The 24913-nt window shown below is 45.0% G+C and overlaps 1 protein-coding gene across 1 annotated transcript; it reads right to left on the minus strand.

Moving 5' to 3' along the window:
- Nucleotides 1–8454: 8454 nt before the first annotated feature.
- LOC124707956 lies at nt 8455–11683 on the minus strand. Its single transcript, XM_047239650.1, has 3 exons — nt 11421–11683; nt 9345–10520; nt 8455–8509 (listed from the first exon to the last, which is right to left on the minus strand). Exons 1-3 carry the CDS (start codon nt 11681–11683, stop codon nt 8455–8457), a joined length of 1494 nt encoding a protein of 497 aa, XP_047095606.1.
- Nucleotides 11684–24913: the final 13230 nt, after the last annotated feature.

A 24913-nucleotide genomic window follows, 5' to 3' on the forward strand; every position in this document is an offset into this window, starting at 1 on the left:
TTCGGCCTGGAACCTTCCTTTTGTCGTAAAAATATTTGCTATATAATTCCCCGGACCCCTGGAGGTCCGTAATATCGTTTTCTCGTCGTGTTTTGTTTCGAGCTGTTTTCTGCCAGATTTGTTTTGATCTAGAAGCACCATGGCCTCCAACAACAAAGACAAGGGGCCTTGGAGGGAAGAGATGGATGAGAGGATCAACAAGGAGAAGGAGAAGATAGCGTCGGCAAAAGGAGAGTGGGAAACTACGATGAGTAAGCCAATTTTGGTGGGATCGGTTAATACTGGGCGTTCTTTTTCTCATAACTTGCAGGGAGCCCTTCCGCCTGCTCTGGACCTCGACTCTTTCCCTTGTGTGGAGGAAGCAATACGGGTTGCTGATGAGTTTTGTGATCAATATCGTGCTCTCAAAAGGGAAGTGGAAATACTTCAGGAGGAGAACCGGCGACTTCGCGAATCGTTGGAATATTACTCAAACCTCAGCACAAGGCCGTCACCGCCACACTCGGGTAACAATGAGTCTCTTCAGGTTTTGGTGCAGAATTACAAAATTGAGAAGCTGAAGCTGAAGGAGATCCTTATGAAGCGCGAGAGGAATCCATCACCACCATCACCGAAGGAGTAATTCATCATCGGTATTGGCATCCCCTTGGTTTGTTCCAAGCTTGGGGGAGTGCCGCGGTATCACATCACCACCACCTTTATCTTTTACTATCAAGTAGTGTCATATCATGAGTAGGAAAGTTATCGTATGGAATAGTATGCAATGTGGAAGTATCTCTCTTAGTTAGTTATCTATGTATCCGTTGGTGTGAGTTATCGTTATGGAATATTAATGAGAAGTCTTATCATTTACTTTTTGCACACCTTATTTTAGTTTGCAATCTCCATTATATGATTACTCTTGACATGAGTAATGATCTCACTTTGGGAGCATTAAGTAAATCTATTTGGTTTTGGCAAACTTAGCATTGGTCAATAGCAACAACATCCTGATGTTTAATAAAGAGAGAAATACACTTAGATACATTACTCTATTATTTCTATGCTTATGAGCTTAGTATTCTGAAGTTAAAATTGCTTGTGCTTATGAGAAAGATGCATGATTGTTCTATCATATGTATATTTGTTTGTTTCCCTCAACCTTTATGCTTGCTATCAAACCTTGCTAGCCAAAGACCTGTATCGAGAGGGAATGCTTCTCATACATCCATAACCTTAGACCAAACCTATGCCATTTGTGTCCACCATACCTACCTACTACATGGTATTTTCTGCCATTCCAAGTAAATACTTCATGTGCTACCTTTAAATTATTCAAACTATACTACTCTTTATTTGTGTCAATGTTTTATAGCTCATGAGGAAGTATGTGGTGTTTCATCTTTCAATCTTGTTGGGCGAACTTTCACTAATGGACTAGTGGCACATCCGCTTATCCAATAACTTTGCAATAAGAGCTGGCAACGGGGTTCCCATCCCCAATTAATAACTTTCATTAATAATTCTCTTCACATGTTTTGCTCGATTTATCGGTAAGCAACTTAATTTTGCAATAGACACTCCTCCATGGTATGTGAATGTTGGAAGGCACCCGAGGATTCGGTTAGCCATGGATTGAGAAAGCCAAGGTTGGGGGAGTGTCAACCATAATAAAACTAAAATACATGTGTTAACAAAGAGAAGGGGGATGATCTACCTTGCTCGGTAGAGATGCCGTCCCTCATGGGAGCCGCTCTTTGAAGGTTCGTTTGGCAAGGGGGTTAGAATACCCGCTACCATTCGTTGACAACAACAAGCACCTCTCAAAATATTATTTTTATTCTCTTTATATGATTTCAAAACTTGAAAAGCTCTAGCACATGATTTAATCCCTGCTTCCTCTGCGAAGGGCCTATCTTTTACTTTTATGTTGAGTCAGTAAACCTATTTCTCTCTATCTCAAGCAAGCAATTGAGTTGTTGTGAACCAATCATTTATGCTATGATTCAGTTGATCATGTCTCTTATACTTTCTTGTTTAGTACCAACTTTATCTGAATGAATATGACTTTGAAGTTATCAATGATTACGAAGAGATTGTTATGCTTGAATATGAAAGCTCAGCTATAAAATCTAATATGAAGGCTTTGCTTAGAAGTACGATCCGTTAGTAGTTCTCTGACCAAGAACAAAGTTTGCCATCACCAATTATGATTTCTTATGCACCTTTACTTGTGATTTCTCTTTACTTATTTCGAGATGAGTTATATGAGGAAGTTGTTTACTAGAATGTCTTGTGTGAATGAATATGATGCTTCTTGTCCGTATTTTATTTATCGACTCTTCACTCCATAAACATGTGGTCTTGTTTATCGAGCTCGGCTTCGCTTGGGGACAAGCGAGGTCTAAGCTTGGGGGAGTTGATACGTCCAATTTGCATCACTATTTTGTATCATAATTTGCTGTTATTCATTGATATATTTCATATTGGGACACAATACTTATGTTATTTCATCTATTTTGCATGTTTCATCATTATTGGAGGATCAAGTACCGGAGCCGAGATTCTCATTGGAAAAAGCACCGTCGTAACGCAATATTTCGGAAGATCAATCGTGGAAGGGAATTTCACGAAAATTCCTATTTTTCCGGATGACGGAAGGAGCCGAAGGGGAAGAAGAGAGGGGCCATCGTGGGCCCGGACCATAGGGCGGCGCGGCCCAAGGCTCGGCCGCGCCACCCTATGCTCGGGGGCCCACGACCCTTTTCGCCTCCTTTCTTCGCGTACTCCTTCGTCCCGAAGACCTAAGCCACAGAGGGATCCTCACGAAGGGTTACGGCCGCCTCGCGGGGCGGAGAACACCAGAGAGAAAAGAGCTCTCCGGCGGGCGGGAATCCGCCGGGGAAATTCCCTCCCGGAGGGGGAAATCGACGCCATCGCCATCGTCATCGAGCGGGACATCATCTCCATCATCATCATCATCATCTCCACCATCTACACCGCCATCACCACCGCTGCACCTCGTCATCGCTGTAGCAATTCGGGTTAAATCTTGATTGTTTGATAAGGGAAACTCTCCCGGTGTTATTCTATACTTGTTGTAGATGCTATTGAGTGAAACCATTGAACCAAGGTTTATGTTCAGATTGTTATTCATCATCATATCACCTCTGATTGTATTCCATATGATGTCTCGTGAGTAGTTCGTTTAGTTCTTGAGGACATGGGTGAAGTCTAAATGCTAGTAGTGAATTATGGTTGAGTAATATTCAATGTTATGATATTTAAGTTGTGGTGTCATTCTTCTAGTGGTGTCGTGTGAACGTCGACTACACGACACTTCACCATTTATGGGCCTAGGGGAGTGCATCTTGTATTCGGTTGCTAATTGCGGGGTTGCCGGAGTGACGAAACCTAAGCCCCCGTTAGTATATCGATGCAGGGAGGGATCGCAGGATCTCGAGTTTAAGGTCTGTGGTTAGATTTATCTTAATTACTTTCTTGTAGTTGCGGATGCTTGCAAGGGGTATAATCACAAGTATGTATTAGTCCTAGGAAGGGCGGTGCATTAGCATAGGTTCACCCACACAACACTTATCAAAACAATGAAGATTAATCAGCTCGTATGTAGCGAAAGCACTAGACTAAAATTCCCATGTGTCCTCAGGAACGTTTGGTCATTATAAGTAATCAAACCGGCTTGTCCTTTGTGCTAAAAAGGATTGGGCCACTCGCTGCAATTATTTCTCTTGCATTTTATTTACTTGTACTTTATTTATCTGCAATATCAAAACCCCCTGAATACTTGTCTGTGAGCATTTACAGTGAAACCTTCATCGAAACTGTTTGTCAACACCTTCTGCTCCTCGTTGGGTTCGACACTCTTATTTATCGAAAGTACTACGATACACCCCCTATACTTGTGGGTCATCAGTGCTTTCCTCAAGAACTTGGCCAAGGCCAGAGGTAGAAGAAGAGAGACACAAGGATGAACTCCGTTCTAGATCTTCTCTATTCCATGAACAACAGGGTTACAAGTTTCTCTACACATGGATCGTACGTACATGTATCGTCGTGCCCGTGAAGGGGGGCTGCCCCCTCTCCTTATATAGGGGAGAGGGTGGCTTACAGAGGAAGAAACCCTAATGGCATCTTTGAACAGACAAACTACTTTACAAAGATACTTTATAAAGCTACTTTAATCACAGGTGACGCCGGTATCTTCTTTAATCGGAGGGGCTGACGTCCTCCGGTTGCTTTTGGCGTCACCTCCCTCTTTGGCGCCAGGGCTTCGTTTAAAGCTACTTTGCTTAGGTCATCTTTGTCATCTAGCTTCTGAGAGAATCTTTGACCATCTTGCTTATACCGGTAGTCCGGTATCTTCTTAACTCATTCCGGCATGCCCCTCCTTGGGCATACCGGTATGGGTTTCCTTAGCCTAGGTTCACAGTCCGGATTAACCTGTAAACCGGTATCTTGATATGCCAAACCATCCGGGCTGGCCTGCCTTTGGCATACCGGGGGTCATCCCCCCAACACAATTCATATGTGATATGATATGGCCCTTTAGTCTTTGCGCCTTTGATCTTCATCTCCAAAGCACGGACATGATCTCCATCATCAACGGGCATGATCTCCATCATCGTCGGCGTAGCATCAAGGTCCATGGCGCCGTCTTCATGGTTGTTCACCACATGTAGCAACTATTACAACTACTTTGAAATAACACTACTACATGAAATATAAAGACAACCATAAGGCTCCTGCCGGTTGCCACAATACAATAATGATCATCTCATACATATTCATCATCAGATCATGGCCATATCACATCACCAAACCCTGCAAAAACAAGTTAGACGCCTCTAATTTGGTTTGCATATTTTACGTGGTTTAGGGTTTTCGAGTAAGATCCAATCTACCTATGAACATGAACCACAACGGTGATACTAGTGTTGTCAATAGAAAGAGTAAATTGAATCTTCACTATGGTGAGAGAGACAGACACCCGCAAAGCCACTTATGCAATACAAGTTGCATGTCGAGCGTGGAGCAAGTCTCATGAACGCGGTCATGTAAAGTGAGCCCGGGCCGCTTCATCCCACCATCCCGCAAGATGCAAATTACTCTAACTAAAAACAACAAAAGCATCAACGCCCACAAAACCATTGTGTTCTACTCGTGCAACCAATCTATGCATAGACACGGCTCTGATACCACTGATGGGATTCGTAGCATAGAAAACAAAAAATTTCCTACCGCAAGAACGAATAACAAGCCAAGATGCAATCTAGAAGATGGTAGCAACGAGAAGATCATGATACTAACCCTCAAAGATTTCCAAAGCCTACGAGATTAGATCTCGTTGTTGCAGAAGATGATCACTTGCCGCTTTCGAAAGCGCGTAGAAGATCTTAACGGTGCCACAGTCGGGCAGCACCTCCGTACTCGGTCACACGTTCGGTGTTGATGACGACGTCCTTCTCCCTGTTCCAGCGGGCAGCGGAAGTAGTAGATCCTCCTCGGAATCCTGACAGCACGACGACATGGTGGCGGTGGTGGCGGAGAACTTCGGCAGGGCTTCGCCTAAGCTCTACTAGAGGTGTACAGGGAGGAGGGGTGGCTAGGGTTTGGGAGAGAGAGGGGGGCTAGGGCGCCGGCCATGGGAGCCCTAGGTGGTGCGGCCAAGTCTTGGGCTGCCCCCCCCCCCTCTCCTACTCATTATATAGGTGGAACCCCAAGGGTTTGCCCAAAGTCTTCGAATAAGACCCCAATTCAAAAACTGCCTTTTGGACGAAACCTAGAGGGACAAGGACTCTCCCCTTCCCCCTTTCTTTGGCCGGCCAAGGAGGTGGAGTCCTCCATGGACTCCACCCTCCCACTTGGTTGGCTGGTTGGGTTTGGTGGAGTCCAACCGGGACTCCACCTTCCATGGTGATTTCATCCGGAAGATTCTAGAACATTTTAGCGCCTTCCATAAATGCACCGGATCATTTCCAAACTTGGAAAGTGACTTCCTATATATGAATCTTACTCTCCGGACCATTCCGGACCTCCTCGTGATGTCCTGGATCCCATCCGAGACTCCGAACAAAACTTTGAACTCCATTCCATATTCCATATCTACTTAAAATGACATCAAACCTTAAGTGTGTCACCCTACGGTTCGTGAACTATGCAGACATGGTTGAGACTTCTCTCCGATAAATAACCAATAGCGGGATCTGGAGATCCATAATGGCTCCCACATTTTCAACGATAACTTAGTGATCGATTAAACCATTTACATACGATACCGATTCCTTTTGTCACGCGATATTTTACTTGTCCGAGGTTTGATCATCGGTATCACGATACCTTGTTCAACCTCGTCTCCGACAATTACTCTTTACTCGTACCGTGGTATGTCATCTCTTATGAATCATTCATATGCTTGCAAGCTAATCAGACGACATTCCACCGAGAGGGTCCAGAGTATATCTATCCGTCATCGGGATGGACAAAACCCACTCTTGATCCATATGCCTCAACTCATACTTTCCGAATACTTAATCCCACCTTTATAACCACCCATTTACGCAGTGGCGTTTGTTGTAATCAAAGTACCCTTCCGGTATAAGTGATTTACATGATCTCATGGTCGAAGGACTAGGTAACTATGTATCGAAAGCTTATAGCAAACTGAACTTAATGACGTGATCTTATGCTACGCTTATTTGGGTGTGTGTCCATTATATCATTCACCTAATTACATAACCTTATTATTAATAACATCCAATGTTCATGATCACGAAACCATGATCATCTATTAATCAACAAGCTAGTTATACAAGAGGCTTACTAGGGACTCCTTGTTGTTTACATAACACACATGTATCAATGTTTCGGTTAATACAATTACAGCATGGTATGCAAACATTTATCATAAACACAAAGATATATTATAATAACCATTTTATTATTGCCTCTTGGGTATATCTCCAACACCAACCACTTATTAGACAACATGATAGACGAAGCTAACATGATGTTGCATTTATTGTAGCATTTTACATTTTGTTACTCAATTAAAATATAAGTCTTAAGCCGAGATCACCTCTTAGAAAATAAGGGAAGACTATTTTCTCCATTATGTCACATATGTCTTCCCTTAGCAACAAATTTTCTACCAAAATTTAATTATTCATATTAACTGCTAGAGATGGCTGTAAGAGATAAAGTAATGTATGACTTATATCTAATGCCTTCTCTAGCTAATGTGGTGTGATAAAGAAAGTACCATTGTACATGCCCTAACATCACACTTTTCAAGATAGAATAAGCCTACAAGTTAATTAATACACTCATGCATGATACTAAATATAAGTTACTATGCATTATGAAGGTAATAACATAGAGTAATGTCATATGCATGACACTACTATATGTTAATCCCCACTATGACTAGTCTTAATGTTTTGTAGAATCTCAATGCAAATTTGTGTACATTATGTGTTTGCTATTAAATTTTCTAGTTTTACGTGTTATGATACGGTATCATATTATAATACTACTCTCATCTCTCACCTCATTAATTGGTGCGGCACATCAGATTTTTGCCAACATGGCATGCATGATACTACTTATGATACTTTCATTGGGGCTAGTCTGATTTGGTTAGCATGTAGGAGTATTAAATATGTTGAGAAGAAGTTAGAGCAATTCCAGTAGTGCAGCCGGGTACTGGCTATAAGGCTAGCTATAGTCAGCTTATAGCTAACTTGTACAATAGTTTGCTTTAAGGATTGATAACTTTATGTGTAAAAGACCCACCACATATACTCACAAAGTGCCTAGGAGCACGTGCAAGAGCTGACTCTTGCATGAGAGACCACCTCTTTTCTCTCTCCACTTCTCTCTCATCCACCTAAGCAAACAACACTATTTTAATTCTTATAGCCTGCTGAGTCAGCCTTATTGTACTTGCTCTTAAAGCAATTCCAATAGTGTAGCCAACTGATGGCTATAAAAAGATGACATGTCATTTGTAGTCACCATATAGCTAACATATACAATAGTTGGCTATAAGAATGAAGTACTTTACTAACATAGGGCCCACATTTCACTCTCACAAAATGCCTAGGAGCACGTGCAAGAGCTGGCTATTGCATAGTAGCCCACCTCCCTTCTCTCTCCTCTTATCTCTCTTCCAACTCATCTAAAATATATTATTTAATGTCTTATAGTCAGCTGACTAGACTCTATTGTACTTGCTCTTATGCAAATTTAACTGACAAAGACAACAAAACAATTACTAGTAAGACTTTATTCTGCATAATAAATATTCATGCTTCATGAATCTATCAGCAGACACAAGAAAAAATATCTGTGTGTGTCCCAGAATTGTTTTTTCTTTGAACCGTGCAATTCAATTCAGCACTTGATACGTGATGCCCTCAAATTTAGAGCCCATTTGCTATAGCTGGTCACTGCTAGCTACAACAGAACTTGTAGGAGGACAGTGGCCTGTTGCAACACTGATGGGCTGCGGCTGGTAGCAGGTATTTCCAGATCGTAAGCATACAAGAATTCTCGCAAACAGTAAAGATTCCCGAGCATATATAGAAGCACTTGATCCAGTCGCATATAACATCCTAATCCAGTAGTCTCTCCGTTCCATAATTGGTGTCATAGATATGGATATATCTATGCATGTCTAGGTACATCCAAATATTCGACAAAAAATATGGAACAGATGGAATACCGACCTAATATAAAAATCATTGACTCTAAACACGGCTAGCAAATGTTGCTGAACTTGCATCTCTAAGCTATTTTTTGCTTCGAAAAAAAAGACCTTCCTCATCTTTATGTGGCATCTCTGTTTCAGGACAAACGATTTTACATTAGAATAAGAATATGGTTAAATTATGATAAGATCTAGACAAATTATAGAACAACTAGATGTACAATGATAGTTAATTATTAGGTAACAAACAAAAGTCAAAATGATAAGAAATCTTCCATCTGCACTATATTAAATGAATTCATATCTTGAACAGATTTATCCATGCATTAAAACTTACAAATTAGTCACAAAAGAGGGTACAATGAACATCACCCAAGTACCCTATATGTTGTTGGTAGGATTAGATTACACACTTTATTTGTTTCTCATATGTAAGTACAAAACGTTTAGTGTCATATATCTAAATCAGAAAACATGCATAGGCATGGCAGTGTAAATTGTAATACTCATAATTAACTGAAACACTGAGAGTGTTGGCACAACTGAGTCTTTCTCCACTAATTCAAATAAAGAACCTCTAGTACGACCACACAAAAAACAAATTATGGTATCAAACACCCAGGGCCAAAAGACAAACCTTGCAGTATCAGCCCTGATCACCGGAAATTTGGGAGGCCATATCATCGTTAAAGGATGTAAACGATTGAAACTACAATCATCACTTGTCATAGCATATACTTTACGCAACGTCCTGCACTTGATATCTAGATGGAGTACGGATCGACCGATCTTTAATAAAGCAAACTCAGCATTGTCTCCCACCTGGCTTAGTCGCAGACTAGCAATATGCTCATCCTTAAGCGTGTCATCTGACATCCTCAAATCAGCAAGAATCTCACGCAAAAAAACAATATCCACCAGCAAACATTTGTCCCCTTTGTAGAGCCAGATGCATAGCTGAAACTCATTCAAATTGATGAGATATACACCCAAATGATCATCAGCCCGTGACAACAATGGTCTTCTGCGTTTGCCACTAACAATCAACCCTTGTGGGCGATTAAATGTGGAGAACCTTAATGTCGCCAAATCCAAGACAAGAATGTCGCTCGACAAGGCCAATATATATATTTTATTACCAACGAGCAAAGGTCTACGTGATGGCTCACAAGCGAGATCTGTCACGGCCGAGGTATGCATGCACCAGACACCATCTTGTAATGCGTACACGTGCACAATAGATTTCATTCTTTCCTCGGTATACTTGACCGCAACATAACAGTAGGAGAGGCCAACACCTTCTCCGAGGACGAGTTTTCCCACCATGTCCACATTGCCTTCCGGGGCATGGTGTCCTCGGAACCGCGGGAGGCTAGACATTCCTCTCTCGGGGCACAATGGGTAGTAGTTAGCTCCAGATTGTGATGATCCGACAAGGACAATGCCGTTCCGGATATCCACGACAGAGCCCTCTAGTACAAATCTTGCATGACGGAAGACTGACTCGAGCTCTGGGGGGTGCGGCACCATCGGCACAAAGTGTGGGGCTTTCGTGGTCCAGGTATCGACGTAGAAGCCAAGGAGGCAAGGCGGGTGGAGCTTGCGGAACCGACAGAGGAAGGCGGGGTCAGAGGCGTGGTAGAACCAGCGCGTGCAGACAAGGGCCACACGGACAAGGCATGTGGGGAAGCCAAGGAGGACCATGATCTCCATGAGGAGGTCGTCGTCATCAAGCACCTTGGAGACGGGGTCCGTCGGCGTCGCAGAATGCCGCAGCTTCTTGGCATCCACAGTGGGGAAAACTGAAGCGACCCTGCAACAAATATGGTAATCAATCGGCTGATTTCTTGTGCTGATGTATGTTGTAAAAATATGAAAAAACAAATACGCAACCAAAAAGGCTGGTTTCTTCGGATCAACGTGTGATGCACAAGAATCCAGCAGACAACCAACATATGATCAATGAAAGTGAAAAGGAAACCCGATGGTCTTACAGTTGGGGAATCTGAGCAGCTTCCATTATCTATCTTCTTCTATCTCCGTCAAATTCTGCTTTCTGCAGCAACTAAACTTGGTTAGGGTTTAATGGTGAGGAGAAATCCAGCTAGGGTTTTCAGCGAGAGAACAAAATTACATGGAGATCAAGAAGGTGAGGAAGGAAGGAGGGGTTGCCTGACCACCAATCTTCGGTGACCACCGGTTGGGTGATGTCCTCGGTTGCTGCCGGCGGCGCTGCTCCACCTTTGTCTCGGTCGCTCGGCTCCGCCCGTCAGCCGCTTCGTAACGCGTGTGTGTGCGTGAAGCCCATTCGGTCAATTAAAGCCCATGTAATGTACCCTGCCACATGTTTTTCTTTTGAGAAGTCACTCGCGAAACCTGAGTACGTATCCCGTTACGTAATAGTAGTACCAGGCAAGCTAAGGGTGTGTTTGGTAGCCCGGGGCTACTCAGAATCTCTATCTCTTATCATACATGCTCCCCTTAGCTATGTTGAGGTGAGACTTATCACATGTTTGGCAACCCGGTATGTGTTGAGCTATGCTCACATGAGATGGTGTTTGCTACAACTTATGATGAGGAGAGCATGGCTCACAGCAGTTTTACAAAATGGCCCAATTTTTTAGCAAAAAGGCCCTAGAACAAACAGATAGAAAAGCAATCCGGCCCTCAAGATTGCATCTCACGCCATTGATGAGCTGGGCGGCGCGCTGGCCGGCGTTGGGCGGCCATGGGCGGCGGCAGGCAGCGCTGCGCGGCGGAGGGCGGCGCTGTGCGGCGGCGGGCGATGCTGGGCGGTGGCGGGCGGCGGCGGGCGGCGGCCGGAACGCGAGGTCTGCGAGGGCACGACATGGACGTGCTGGGCGGACGGCGCTGGGTGGTGGCGGGCGGCCGGCGTGCAGCGGAGGGCGGCGGCCGGCGTGCAGCGGAGGGCGCGGCCGACAGCGGCGTGGCCTGGGCGCGGCGGAGCTCGTCCATGGCCTTGGCGCGGCGGAGCTCTGCGTGGAGGCACTCGTGGGAGAGGAGATGGGGGAAAATGAGAGGAAGAAAAGGTGGGGGTGGGGGTCTAGGGGTGGCGCTGGGTCTGCACAGTGTTTTGCGGGATGAGGAGAGCCTGGGTCTGTTGTGAAGCTCGATTTGAGCTTCGCTCCTCAACCCGGCTCTCAGACGTTTTCCGTATCCTTCGGCAGTGCTCAGATGAGAAGAACCGGTCTAACAAACACTGTCTTCCCTTAAAATCTCGGTTGGGAGGAGAGATTCTGAGTAGCCCCGGGCTACCAAACACACCCTAAATATACAACGCCATGATGATCCCGGTGGAGGTTGTGGCTTGATCCGGCAACGCCAATGTTCATCAACTGTCAGAGGATGAAGCTCTGAAGCCTAGGACGATATATTTTATTTTTCTGTTTTTTTTTGCAGGGGTGTTTTCTTTTTCTGTTAATGTTTAGTGTTGTATCCTTTTTGATTTGGTGTTGCTTTTTTTTTTCTCCCTTGTGTGTGTTTCATTGGTAAGCTGGTACGTGAATTTGAATACTTTTGGTCAGTTGAGGGCTTTGTTAATTTAAAGTTGGACATCTCGAGCTTTTTATCTAAAATATGCGTACACACATAATTAGGTACATGGTAGAAGTGAGTCGATAGACCTAGAGGAGCGACGGAAAGGGATTAAGAAGCACTTGAATAATTTTGGCATTAATTTGGGTAGCAATGAAAAAGATATGGAGTTGCAAAAGAAAGCATTGAGTTTGCAAAGCGGTGGGCTTGCCTTCTCATTACTCCAAGTGAAATGGCGATTTTACAAGTGGATCTCGTGGGCAGCCCCGAATATATGCAATACACTGATGGCAACAACTCTATATGTACCAACTCGTTAGTACCCAGAGTGTTGTAGCAAGCGTTTTTTTCCTGTAAGGGTGACTCGAGAGTTTATATCAAACTCTCGTGGAATTGGCAAAGATTTTATTTCTCCATTTCCTCTTCTAGCAACCTGAAAAGCAAAGTTTTTGTCTTGTGTCCCCAACTTCACAGTGTGGTTGTCAAGCACAAGGATTTTTTTAGTAATATAAAATATAAATCTATACCTAATAATAAAGGGAGAACCGTTTCCGTGGTTTCGTCCGTGTGTTCCGTCGTCAGTCATGATAGGAAAGTTACCCGTGCGTTGCTACGGGATAGAAAATATGAATATGTGACGTGTTTCCCCTAACACGGTTGCACCACCGATGTCGGCCTTCCGAAGGTGATAACATGTGTGAGAGTTGGCATAGCCACCACCATCTTCTACCGGTTTGATGAAGTGGACATTGTTCTTGTTAGGCTGGTAGTCTGACCACCTGACCTTCTCGTGTGTTCGTGGATGCGAAAGCTTGCGAGTAAGAGTTGACATGATATGTCGATGAAGACAACTCGAGGTGGAGCCAGTTAGTCATTGGCAATGAACATCAACATGCGGGGACCTTGCCACATCAAGGCGGAGATAGGACGGCGACAACCGCATGGTGGCCCGTGCCCCCAGTCGAGGGTTCGATATCGGCACAACTCATCATAAAAAAGGACCAGCGTAGCAAAAATCAAGTATCATTTACATTTTACAAATTGACATATTTTTTAAAAAAACTGAAAGTGTAAAGAGAAACCACAAATGTAACTCGGGCTTCATGGCCATTTTTCTCAAAAAGTGGAAAATGACATCTTAAAGTCCCAATAATTTTTTTTAAATAAAATCAAGATGTTGATAAGATGTATTCTACCAACAAAATCTCAAATTAAAATACCGTTTTTTTTTTTGCCACACAAAAATGACAAAATCCGACGAGTTTTGGAGGTTTCAAAGTTTGTATTGTTTTCTTAAGATGTCCATATTTGTTATTTTTGCACTGACTAAAATGTAACATATTTCGAACTGAAATTTTGCTTTATTACTAGTTGAATGCCCATGCGTTGCCATGGCCCATCAACAAAAATTCATTGTTGCACGGGGGAACATATCCATGTGAAAATTCTGGTAGAGTGGAGGACATTGTTGTTTGGTTACTCAAATTATCGGGGCATGATCTTCATCTTCTTCATCACTTCTATTTCACATTGTATTCGATGTTTATTGTTGGTTCCTAAGTGAAATAAAGTAAAATGTATACCTTTGCATTTCCATTAATTTTGGTTTTTATTCTTATTCTCTTGATTGTTTTTTGAGATTTTATGTAGATGATATAAGTGAGAACTTTGATGTTCTTCTCAAACCCACTTTTTGGTAGATTTTTGAGTTTTTTTGTTCTTCTCTTCCTATTTTGATGTGACTTGCACATAAAATCCATGCCATGTCAAACCCACATCAAATGGACCAAAAACTATGGAAAACAATTATATGGACGACCTTATCAAATAATTGTTTACTTTGCAATCATGAATGTCCAACAACAATAATATGCACAAACCAACGCAAGTATAACTGGCTGCTCTACCGTGATGCTGCAAGGGTAATGTGGTATGAGATAGTTAGATAAGTAGATGTAATGCTCTACAAATCAATGGGCCTCATATGACATGCTCCATACGGTGCAAAAAAAACCTAGCAAATAAATCATTTCGAACAGTAAGCTAAGAAAGTTGTACAACAATTTCAAAGGTTGGAAAATTCTAAATAGAAGTACAACAACCGAACTCGGATGATGGTGCCGAAGGTATGCCCTCCTTTGGCTCAGAACCATTCCTCTGTCTACTTTGTTTGTCTCTCACGCTTTCTTTCTCCGCGACAATCATCATGCACCCATCTAGCTGCCTTATCGTTAATAACAAGAAAGGATCCACCCATCCAAACATTTGTAGCTGTTTGTATACTTATAAACACGCCATGCCAAATTCATCTCCTTACCTCACAGTTCGTTGTAGTCCTCACTAAATATTGATGTGCATGATAATGAGATTAACAAGAAGGACCAGAAGCCGTAGTGAGTTATTAGCCAAACTCCAAGATACTTGCGGCGACAAGAGAGCGGGCAATTAGAATGAATGGAAGTATAAAAACATAACTATAATGCATGTGATAATCTCACATCTGTGTGAACAAATTAACAACAACAACATATGTTCATGAGAAATAAAGAAATTAACTTTTTTGCATTTACAATTATGAAACCCTCTAGTGCCCACTTTGGATAGGTAAACATCTTCAGAAATGTAGGGGTAGTCTTATAAGTGGATAAGAAGGTAAGAGCCCCTGTCATTAGTGCAGAACACTGCGAAAATCCCATCAAGGTTAGTGTCTCTGCATGTAACCAGAAAAGCTGCACAATATGATTATTCAGCACACATGGTACATACCAGCTGCGCTGAGTAGACTGAAACATATGAAAAATGTGTATCGTATCCTAGTCACACAGTACACAAGTGTGAGAAGTATGGTGTAGTTGTCACCAATTTACGATCTCGGATAATAAATAAAACATGGAGAGGTAAATGATCGCTCATGCCAGATTCTCTTTCCATGAAGTATTGCATCCATTCAACTGAAAATTGGCATCAACTCTAACAGAAAAGCTGAACCAATAATGGATAGTAATTAAAGTGAACTCTCCCATTAAGAATGGCGCAGCACGCTGCTATATGAATAGTTAAACTTACAAACGCCAATGATGTAAATATAGCCATGCATCCTGAATGTCCGGTCACTGAGTTTTGCAATTGTCCCCAAGTGGATCCCTAGATCTAGCACATGAAATCAACCCCAAACAGTCTACCATTACATGCAACTATTGTTTCATAACTTTGTAACAAAGTATATCAAGTAATAAACGATCAGACAATCATTCAAAAATTTCAGAAAAATCCTGCAACTGTGAATAGTAATGTACCTTCGCAGGTAAAACTTGTACTCCCTCCGTTCCTTTCTATAATGCCTATTGTTTTTTCGCAATTGTTTCAAAATATAAGAGGAAAGCTGTGTTTTTTTGCAAATAACCCCTTCCACCGATTTGTTTCCGTCCAGAAAATCTGGAACGAATCTGTTCATGTAGAGAAAATCTGGTATGCAATCACGTAGAGAAAATATGGACGTGAGATTAGGAATGAGTAGATCACGCACGCGTCTGATTAAAATACAGATCACGTGAGATTAGGAAGGAGTAGGCCGCGCGTAGGGAGCAGATCACGTCTCCGATCTGTTTCCAGTTTCCGTTTTTTTCTCTCAAGTAGCGCTGGGGGGTTTTGTGTCTATAAATTTGCTTGCGCTAATTTCCGTGCCAAAAAACAATAGGCACTATAGAAAGGAACGGAGGGAGTATTATTTTAGAATCCCAGGCGTTCTTCTGCTGGACACATCATTAGGTTTCTACAACCGATTCTCAAGAGGGTTGCATTCTTCAGAAAAAAAGTGTTCCTTACGCCTGTGAGATAATGTGGAGTTGATCCAGACAACAAACTATCCAGAGCGATCTGCTGGATTTCTTCACCCATTGCCTTAAGATCATCTTCCATGTCACTCAGCACTTCGTAGCCCTTATACAACATGTAGTGAACTGGTAAATGCTTTTCAGTAATGCCCTGACTCAGGCTTCATGATGCCTTCAGGAATATCAATGTAATGGTTTGGCGGGTTTACACGGTCATGTATGGATATGATCAAGAGGACTATCACAACCAACATCAAGTACAAAGCCTGAATATGGTATTCTTTGGTGCAAACACATCACTTGGTGCACTGCGATCAGCTAAGCACATTGAATGACAAACATGGAATGAATTTTGACCAATGGCACCACGGTTGTTCACATGAATTGTCCGCACCACCAACCGCCTCGCCTCCCGTATCCAGTGTCCACACCGCCAAATTGGATACTTAATTTGCCTCATAGACCTCATAGAGATGCAAATACCTATATAGCTCGGACCCTTTGACCCGGATTTGGCATGTGTGTCGATTCTCAATTAGAAAAATAACAATAAGGTATTGAAATTGGTATGTTGTGGATTTACCTTGACGTGCTTGATGAGATCATCGTAGCCAGACATGTAGGTCTTCTAGTAGTCCGTGATGAGCCCATGCCCTCGTCACCAACTGCATGGTGGTAACTGCACAAACAAACACCGCATGTCAGCAACCCATATCCACGAACGAATCGCCGACCAATTCCGACCAAAATATTCGCAGAGGAAAAGAACGTGGGGGGGGCAACCTAATTTACTTCTGTACTTCAAGATGCGGAGGATCTTGGAGATGACGGCGCAATCGTACACAGCGAGTACGCGCATCTCATGGACCTGGAGCCTGGTTGGCCACCATCACTCGTATTTCAGCCCTTCGGCGGCGCCACCTTCGGCAGAGACATGACCACCAGATCCAGCGTTGGAGCAGCCGCAACGATATTTCGATCAAATCCTCCTCACCTCTCGCTGGACCTGTAGTAGTATCACCTTAGGAAATGGTCGACATACCAGCGGGAAAGGAGCGTGGGGATTGTGGAGGGCGGACGGCATACCATCGCGGGAGGGAACAATGTAGCGCAAGCATGGGAGATTTCTTTTTCTGGGACCGTGATTGATTGTTTCCTAAAGTGTTTGAGATGCTTAAGATTGTTTCCTTCTTATAAATAATTTCCTGATTGGTTGATAACGTTATGACAAAGGGAAGGAGATTGTTTCCTAATTAATTTGTGTCATGATCAATGCTGTTGTGAGGGCTGACAAAGGAAAGGAATTAGATGGGATGAAACGGACACCATGCGATTAGATTGGAGGGTCTGGATGCTTCCAATGACGACCATCAAATGCGTTGAGTGTCAAACGACCAACTCCAATATATAATAGTAAAGATTATAGAATAAAAATACATCATTAGCAAACAGAGCTTGGCTCGCAGTGGTTAGGTCCCTTGTGGTGGAACCAGCCCACCCAGGTTCAAGTCCTAGACTTGACATGGGTGTTTGCATTTACCTGGATTTATTCCAGAATTTAACTGGCGCTATGCCTTCAGTGGTAGGTGGGGGTAGTGCGTGCGTGCGTGCGTTCATAGGGGTGTTTGTACGTGCGTGTTTGTGAGCGTCTGCGTTGTACTCTGTTCTCAAAAAAAAAATACATCATTACCTAGATCGGCTTTTTTTTTTGCATCTACATATAGCTGGGTCTACGACACGCTACACTCAAAGTGAAAAGCAAATTAAACACGAGTTAGATTTGGTCAAAACAGAATTTTACAAACACACAAACAACGGTGAGCTAGCTACATCTAGCAGCTAGCAAGCCTTGAGTGCACGCACTCCACACTACAGCTTCTCCGCGCCGGCCGCATCCCAAGCCAGCCGCCTGCACGCACCCCAGCTATTTGTCCCGGCCAGCAGCCCCGTGGCGAGCCAGGCGGCAGTACGGATGCATGACGATCTTCCGCCGAGCAAGGTGATCTCTCCCAGATATGTAGAGCAGGGTGATCTTGTCTTCACGTAAGGATCAATCAATATGAACTTTTGTAGACCAAGCTAGCTAGTCTTGCATCGGATGGGAAAACGGAGACCGATCATGCTATGAACAGCGCGCTCTGAACAGCAAGGCCCGGCCGATTTTTTTTTTTAAGATCGTTCGGTTCAGGTTGTGATACGCATACAAAAGAAACTGCTGCTATCTCAGTTGATTTTCCATTGATAACTCCTTTGTATGTGACTCGGACCGATACGTTCTTTTTACTGGGCCGGCCCACACCTATCGCTCAATCAGGGAAAGGAAAATCGATTCGGGTGATTCGGGAGGAATTGAGTTTGTACACGACTCTTCTGGTTACCAAGCGCAAGACGTAGAAACCGCAAGACATACGAAACCGCGACGTACGGAACCAAAAGCAAAGCACCACGGAACAACGGACGAAACGGACCGAACCACGGAAACGCTTCTCCCTTTATTAGAGCAAGTACAATAAGGTACAGTCAGCTGGCTATAAGAGATAAAATATTATATGTTTGCTTAGTTGGAGGAGGGAGATTAGGAGAGAGAAGAGAAGTGGGCTACTATCTAATAGCCAGCTCTACACGTGCTCCTAGGCACTATGTGAGACTAAAAGGTGGGCCATGTATTGTTAAAGTACTACACTTTTATAGCTTACTATTGTACATACTAGCTATAAGTTGACTATAGATGATGTGGCAAATTGTTATAGTCGACTGCCGGCTATATTATTGTTCTTGCTCTTAGTAGGTATAGATTTGTTTCGTCCGTCCACCGCTTCGATAGAAAAAAAAAGCCTGTTAGACTCCTCCGCGCAGCTCACCTTTCCCCCGTACAGACTACAGAGTCCTATCCAGATACAAATCAAAACTGTCTAGCTAGCCCACCTTGGCACGGCCCTGTCCATGATTTTTAGACGGAAGGCTCGAAATGAGCCCGGCTTTGAATTAACGAAGCCATCAACCGGCTAGGAGTTACACCAATAGTTACAACACACACGCGTCAATCGCACAACCCAAACCACAACAAAAGACAACACAGAAAAGCAAGCCGAAGCGCTATTTGGTCCATGAGGAGGAAGCCTTGTCTTCTGTTGCACCGGAGCGATCGCGACCGAGTCCACGCCAACAAACCTCCACCGCACCAAGACAACAACTCAAGGGGGAACTCAACGACGGGCCGGCCACCTAGCAGAGCTTGAGGAACCAAAGGAGGGAGGGTCTTGCGACGACGCCTCCAAGAAGGTAAATGGCGCAAGAATGCGTCATCGTCGTCGGCAGGACCAGAGGACCTGCAAAGTTTTCACCCAGACCTGAGAACCACCACCCATGGAGCTCGGGCTAGGTCCAGACCAAACACACAACATCATCCCCTGGCGTTGGGATAGGCACACCGGCAAGAGCTACGACCAGACGCCGACCTAGCCAAGCCCCCCAAGGCGCTAGGACGGAAATCAGCTACCGCAACAAACCGTGTAAAAGCAGCCAGGCCGATGTTGCGAGAGGGCTGCGACACCAACGAGAGGTCACACAGTGCTCCACAGGACACTACCAGAGAAGCTTACACGAAGCAAGGCCTCCAAGAGGAGCAGATTGAGGCGGAGGGACGGAGTCCATCATTTCGAACAGGAGGGCCATCATCGGGACGCCTTCAACAAGGGAACGACACCCGCAGGTGACGCCGTCACCGGCGCAGGCCAGAGCCATGCGCTGCTTTCGCCGAGGTCCAAACCTGAATAGAAATTCCGAACGCCATCGCGAGGACGTAGAGCGAACAAGGCGGAGATCACTGCCGCGCCTCCAACCTAAGTCGTACTATGAGCAAGCCCCAACTCGACTCATTCGCAGGAAACACGTGCTGGCTGGCAGAGGTTTCGGCCAGACCCAGATCTAGACGTCCATGACCCTAGATTAGCGGCACCACGATGTCCACCATCCCCAGCGCGCGAGCACCCCTGCACAAGCACGACCAAATTGGTCGGAGGGAGAACAGACCGCAGCCGCCGGAGTAGCTGCAGTACTGAGCCAGCCCAAGGACCCCGTCCCAGATAGCTAGCAAGGACGTCGCCCCAGCGACTCCAGAACATCGCCCGCAGCGATGAAGGACTGCCGGACTCCGACAGCCCCGAACGGCCAGGGTTAGGTCTAGGCCCGCCTGGCCCAGGACCAGCCCGAAAGCAGCCGGCAAGAGGCGGCGGAGGCGGCGCACCGGGCACGCAGCCGCGCACCCCGGGCCACCCTCAGATCGAGCAGATCCGGCCAGGCCCTGCTAGGCCCAGATCTGGGCCCACAAGCCCAGATCCGACCAAAGCCGCCGCCGGCCAGGGCACCCTGCCGTCGGGCGAGGCCACGGCAGCGCTGGCCGCCGCCCACACGGCCCCCAACGGCCGGAGCTGCGCCGGTCCGGGAGGTTGCCGGCGAGCCTCCTCGCGGCTAGGAAGGGAACCGCCCCGTCGGGCCCTCGAAACGCGCGGGGGAAGGGAGATCCGCCGCCGCCAGCACCGCCGGGGCTTTGCCCGGCGGCTCCCACCGGCGGCGGCGGCGGGGGAATGAGGAGGGGGGCGGGCCTGGGGTGGGAGGCGGAGGCGCTCCGGCCGCCCGATGGGGAGGGCGACGGGAGCGGGCGAGTTCCGCAACACACGAATCTCCATATCAAGTTGCACGGACGGGAGCGGCCTGTCCATGATCGATTAAAGATTTATTACGTGAGAGCAAAGCGTACGTATCAGATTCGGTCTCCATATCAAGTTGCACGTACGGTAACTCTATGTAAGCGCTCATATATATACACCGCCCTCCTACACACGAACTCGAATAGCAAAATCCTCCGATCGTGATGAACTTTAAGACGTACCTCGCCGTATGGAAACCCGACAGCCATCAAGAAAGACGTCCACTTCCCCAATAGCGCCCACCGCTGCAGAAGTATGTCGACGGTGCCTGCGCCATGTTCTTTTCGGCCTCGCATGGCGGTGTGTTCTAGGCAGAGTCGGAGGCGTCCGTCCACTGTAAATCCATAATACCGAGTCAACAAGCGAGGCAGCGGTTTCTATACCTGCCAAGATGTAGATCTTTGTGACTGTGATGCTGAAATCGATGCTGATGCTGACGCTGATGAACTGAAGCGCCGAAGCTGACAACCCCGCCGATAGCCTCAACAACAATATCGGCAACTAAGCCTACCCCCTGCCTCCCCTCTGAGCTCACGGAAGGCAAGAACGACATGTGGAATGAATTGTAAATGGGTCCAGAAGCTTCCTTTGGGACGTCATCGGGCGCCCGCGACGTGCTCTGCCTGATGGATGCGATCCATCAAGTCTAACGACGCTTCCGTTCATCGTCGACGCTGCCGAGGCGCCACCCACATCGCCCGCGGATGTGTCGCGTCTGACCTCCCTATGCCGCTATTCATCACCCTCGGCTTAACGTGATGCTCTGTGTGGCGGCAAAGATCCACGAGATTACGGCTGTTTTCATACGTCGGTCAGATGTTTCAATCGTACATCATCATAGTTCCTACATCAGCATAGTTCCTAAAACAATTCCAGGTCAATCTGGTATAAGCTTTTATAGTGGGTATGTTCCAAGCTTCAACCCATGGTTCCATATATAGGCGACTACACGTCAGATCATCTACACGAGGTAGACCACGATGACAAACAATACCCGCCCTAACTTACAATGAAGACTACGAATTAGTTGGCGGGACGATGGAGGTCCTTCCGGTCGAGCTGGTCATTCGTTCCTTCCCTGGTGCCTTGGATCGGAGCCCCAAATCCAAGAGAAGTTGTGAGGTCAAGCTCGCCGTCATGCTGGCGCAGCTCCATGACAATGGTGGAGGATCGCTCAGCCATGGTTGAGACCAAGTACGCCGGCATACATCGGGAGAATTGCTTCCTCGGTGGTGTGTCCTATGTCGTTCGTCCGCGCGCCATGAGATTTCATGAGCGCCTCACACTCGCAACTTGCCGCCACGACAGGCTAGATCCCACCGTGGTTGAGCTGGAAGAGCTTCCCTAAGGTTCCATCGTCATGGGTACGTGTGCTCATTACGCCTGCGGAATTGGAGTTCGACGGGGGTGTAGCATGTACAAAAATTCCATCACGTAGGTGTGGGTACGAGTTCAGGTGTGGGTGCTGCTTCCAAGACAAGATCACAAGATCAACGTGAGTAGGTAAAAAGATGGCATATCAACTTATCAAGATACGCATTTATAGATAGTTCTATAGTTGTTTTTACGGAAAGATATACTTCCATTGTTGTTTGGCTACACGCAACACTTTTTTAGGCCGTGAGCTACTATAAGCATGATGTCTTAAACGGGAACTTGGAATTTTTCCTTGTGAGCCTTATTTTATTACGATTTAATATATTTGTTGTTTATTCATTTTTCATGTAATTTAGCCAATTTTAAAATCAATCAATTAATTGTAGTATAATCAGAATTACATGATACTATACATGATATGTGCACTTCTAGAAGATCCTGATGAAAGCATAGAAGATTAATAATTAGGTCCTAAGTTTTCTTTTGTTTACAAGAGGATTGATGTACAGTGCAAGAAAGAAAATAAATTCAAAGCAAAACCAAAGTGAAATATAATATGTTTAGAGTGCTATAAATTAAATATTACTGTTTTTAATGTGTGAGCACATATTAAATGAAATTATTTTTAAATCCGTTGCAACGCACGGGCACTTTTGCTAGTATAACTAAAGTAAAATAAAATAAAGTAAATAAACTAAGGAAGCAAGATGAAAGCAATAAATAGATGATTTTTTTGGCGTTTTGTGTGTTTGCAGATGAAGAAAGTATTTTTGTAATTTCGGATTAATAAATTGAATAACTTTCCCCATCCCGCACAGCTCTCCTCCTCTCCTTCTCTTGAGAGTCGCCAAGTCGCCCCCGACTCCTTCATCCACCTTCTCCGGCGGCCTCGCCGGCCGGAGGGGGTGGAGGGATGGAGACCGACCCTGTATAGGTTCGTAGTTAGGCTGGTTCTAGGCTTTATGCCCGTAGTCTGGAGCAGAATCTCCGATCTGTTCGGCCAGATCGGTGGTTGCCTAGGGTGTTCTGCTCGATTTCTTCAGCTCCGGCGGCCGAAGGTGAAGCAATCGACGGTAACCACAGTATCCGTCAATAAAGCCGCTCTTGCTGAGCTCAGCTTGCTGGAGCAAGCACCTGGATCTTCTCTGGTCGGCCGTGGAGGCGGGAGGAGAAGAAAGGGTGCCTCTACAAGTCTCGTCGTTCTCTGACCGGCCATGGTGGCGGGGGAGAAGGGGAGACGCAGTACGCTGCACATCGGCATCTACTAGGAGGATCTGAGGATCCCCGTGCTGTTCAAGGTGGATGGTGCAGTTGCTCTTCGACTCCACATCTTCGACGGTGGATCTTCCTCGACAAGTGCTTCCAAGCCGGTGGCAATCTTGCCATGGCTATCCTTGGCCATGGAGGCCAATCTACAACCTCCAAATCGGAGGCTACGCTTCGTCATGTCTGCTGGAGCTCGACGCCTAAATGTTGCCAAGTGGTTCGTCCCCGGAAGCCTCAAGGTAACCAGCGACGACGGTCTCTCGCCGGAAAGGGGCGCTCGAGTACTCTCGTCCTGCTCCTCGGCGGCAAAGCCTTGAGGACGCCGGCGGCTGGTGCCAGAGATACCCAGGGTCTTGATTGCTTTTTCAGTGTTTTTGCTAGGGTGTTTCTTGTAAAAGTATAGGCCTTATCTTCAAATTCTCGGTTCTTTAGGACGAGTGATGTAAAGGGCCTGTATGAAAATTGTACCTGCCACGTGCTACACTAATATATGATCCACTTCTTTGTTCAAATCTTTTTTTAATAAATTGAAGTAAATATAAAGTGTGATAATTGTGTTGAAAATGTGTTTTTAATGATTTAAAATGGATCGGGTTCATGGTTTCACTTGTCTACTCTTTTTTTCAAGTTGTAGTTGAGATCAATGGCCACCAATGTGACAAGAGGTACTATAGATGGCATCTATCCAAAATGGTTAACATTTGTGAAGATAATCCCAAACCCTCTACCTAGAGGAAAGAAAGTTTGGTTTGCTCAGCAGCAAGAGGCTTACAGGAAGAATGTGGAGCGAACATTTACTGTGTCGCAAGCTTAATTTGCTATTGTGTGGTAACCCGCTCTTACCTGGTGGAAAGATCAGATGCGGGAGGTCATAACTACCTATGCACAACATGATCGAGCGAGTTGGAATTTTCAGTGTTTGACACTGTACCGTATAGGAATTTTCAGTGTTTGACACTGTACCGTATAAACGTATGGGTCTTTTGATCATCAGGTGTCGCATGCATTTGCTATTTTTTTCGCTAAGCATCAAGAAATTTGAGATACAAATACTCTTCACCAACTGTAAGATGATCTTGTGAAATATTTGTGTATGCATAAAGCTACAGCCTAGTTTCCTTTTTCTGTTCATTGTGATTCAAACTTGTTAAATTATTTATGCGCTTTCTTGAGCTTAAATTATTTGTTTACTATGTTGAAGTTATTAAATTATTTCTATGATTTGCCAAATTTGTAATAAATTATTGAAGTTCATTTGTTATTTTAAACTTAATATCAACAAAAAAGGATATTGGGGGCGGCGAGTGGAGATACTCTTCTCCTATTTTTTTGGAGATCTTTTCGTTCCAATATTATTCTCTTTTATTTTTCACCTCACAACCACCTTACGGGAGCTAGGAGTAGCTAGAATGGACCACCAAAGTACAATAAACCTAATAAACTCCTAATTTTTCCCAGAAACAATA

Source organism: Lolium rigidum, chromosome 1 (genome assembly GCF_022539505.1).
Source record: "Lolium rigidum isolate FL_2022 chromosome 1, APGP_CSIRO_Lrig_0.1, whole genome shotgun sequence".
NCBI lineage: Eukaryota > Viridiplantae > Streptophyta > Magnoliopsida > Poales > Poaceae > Lolium > Lolium rigidum.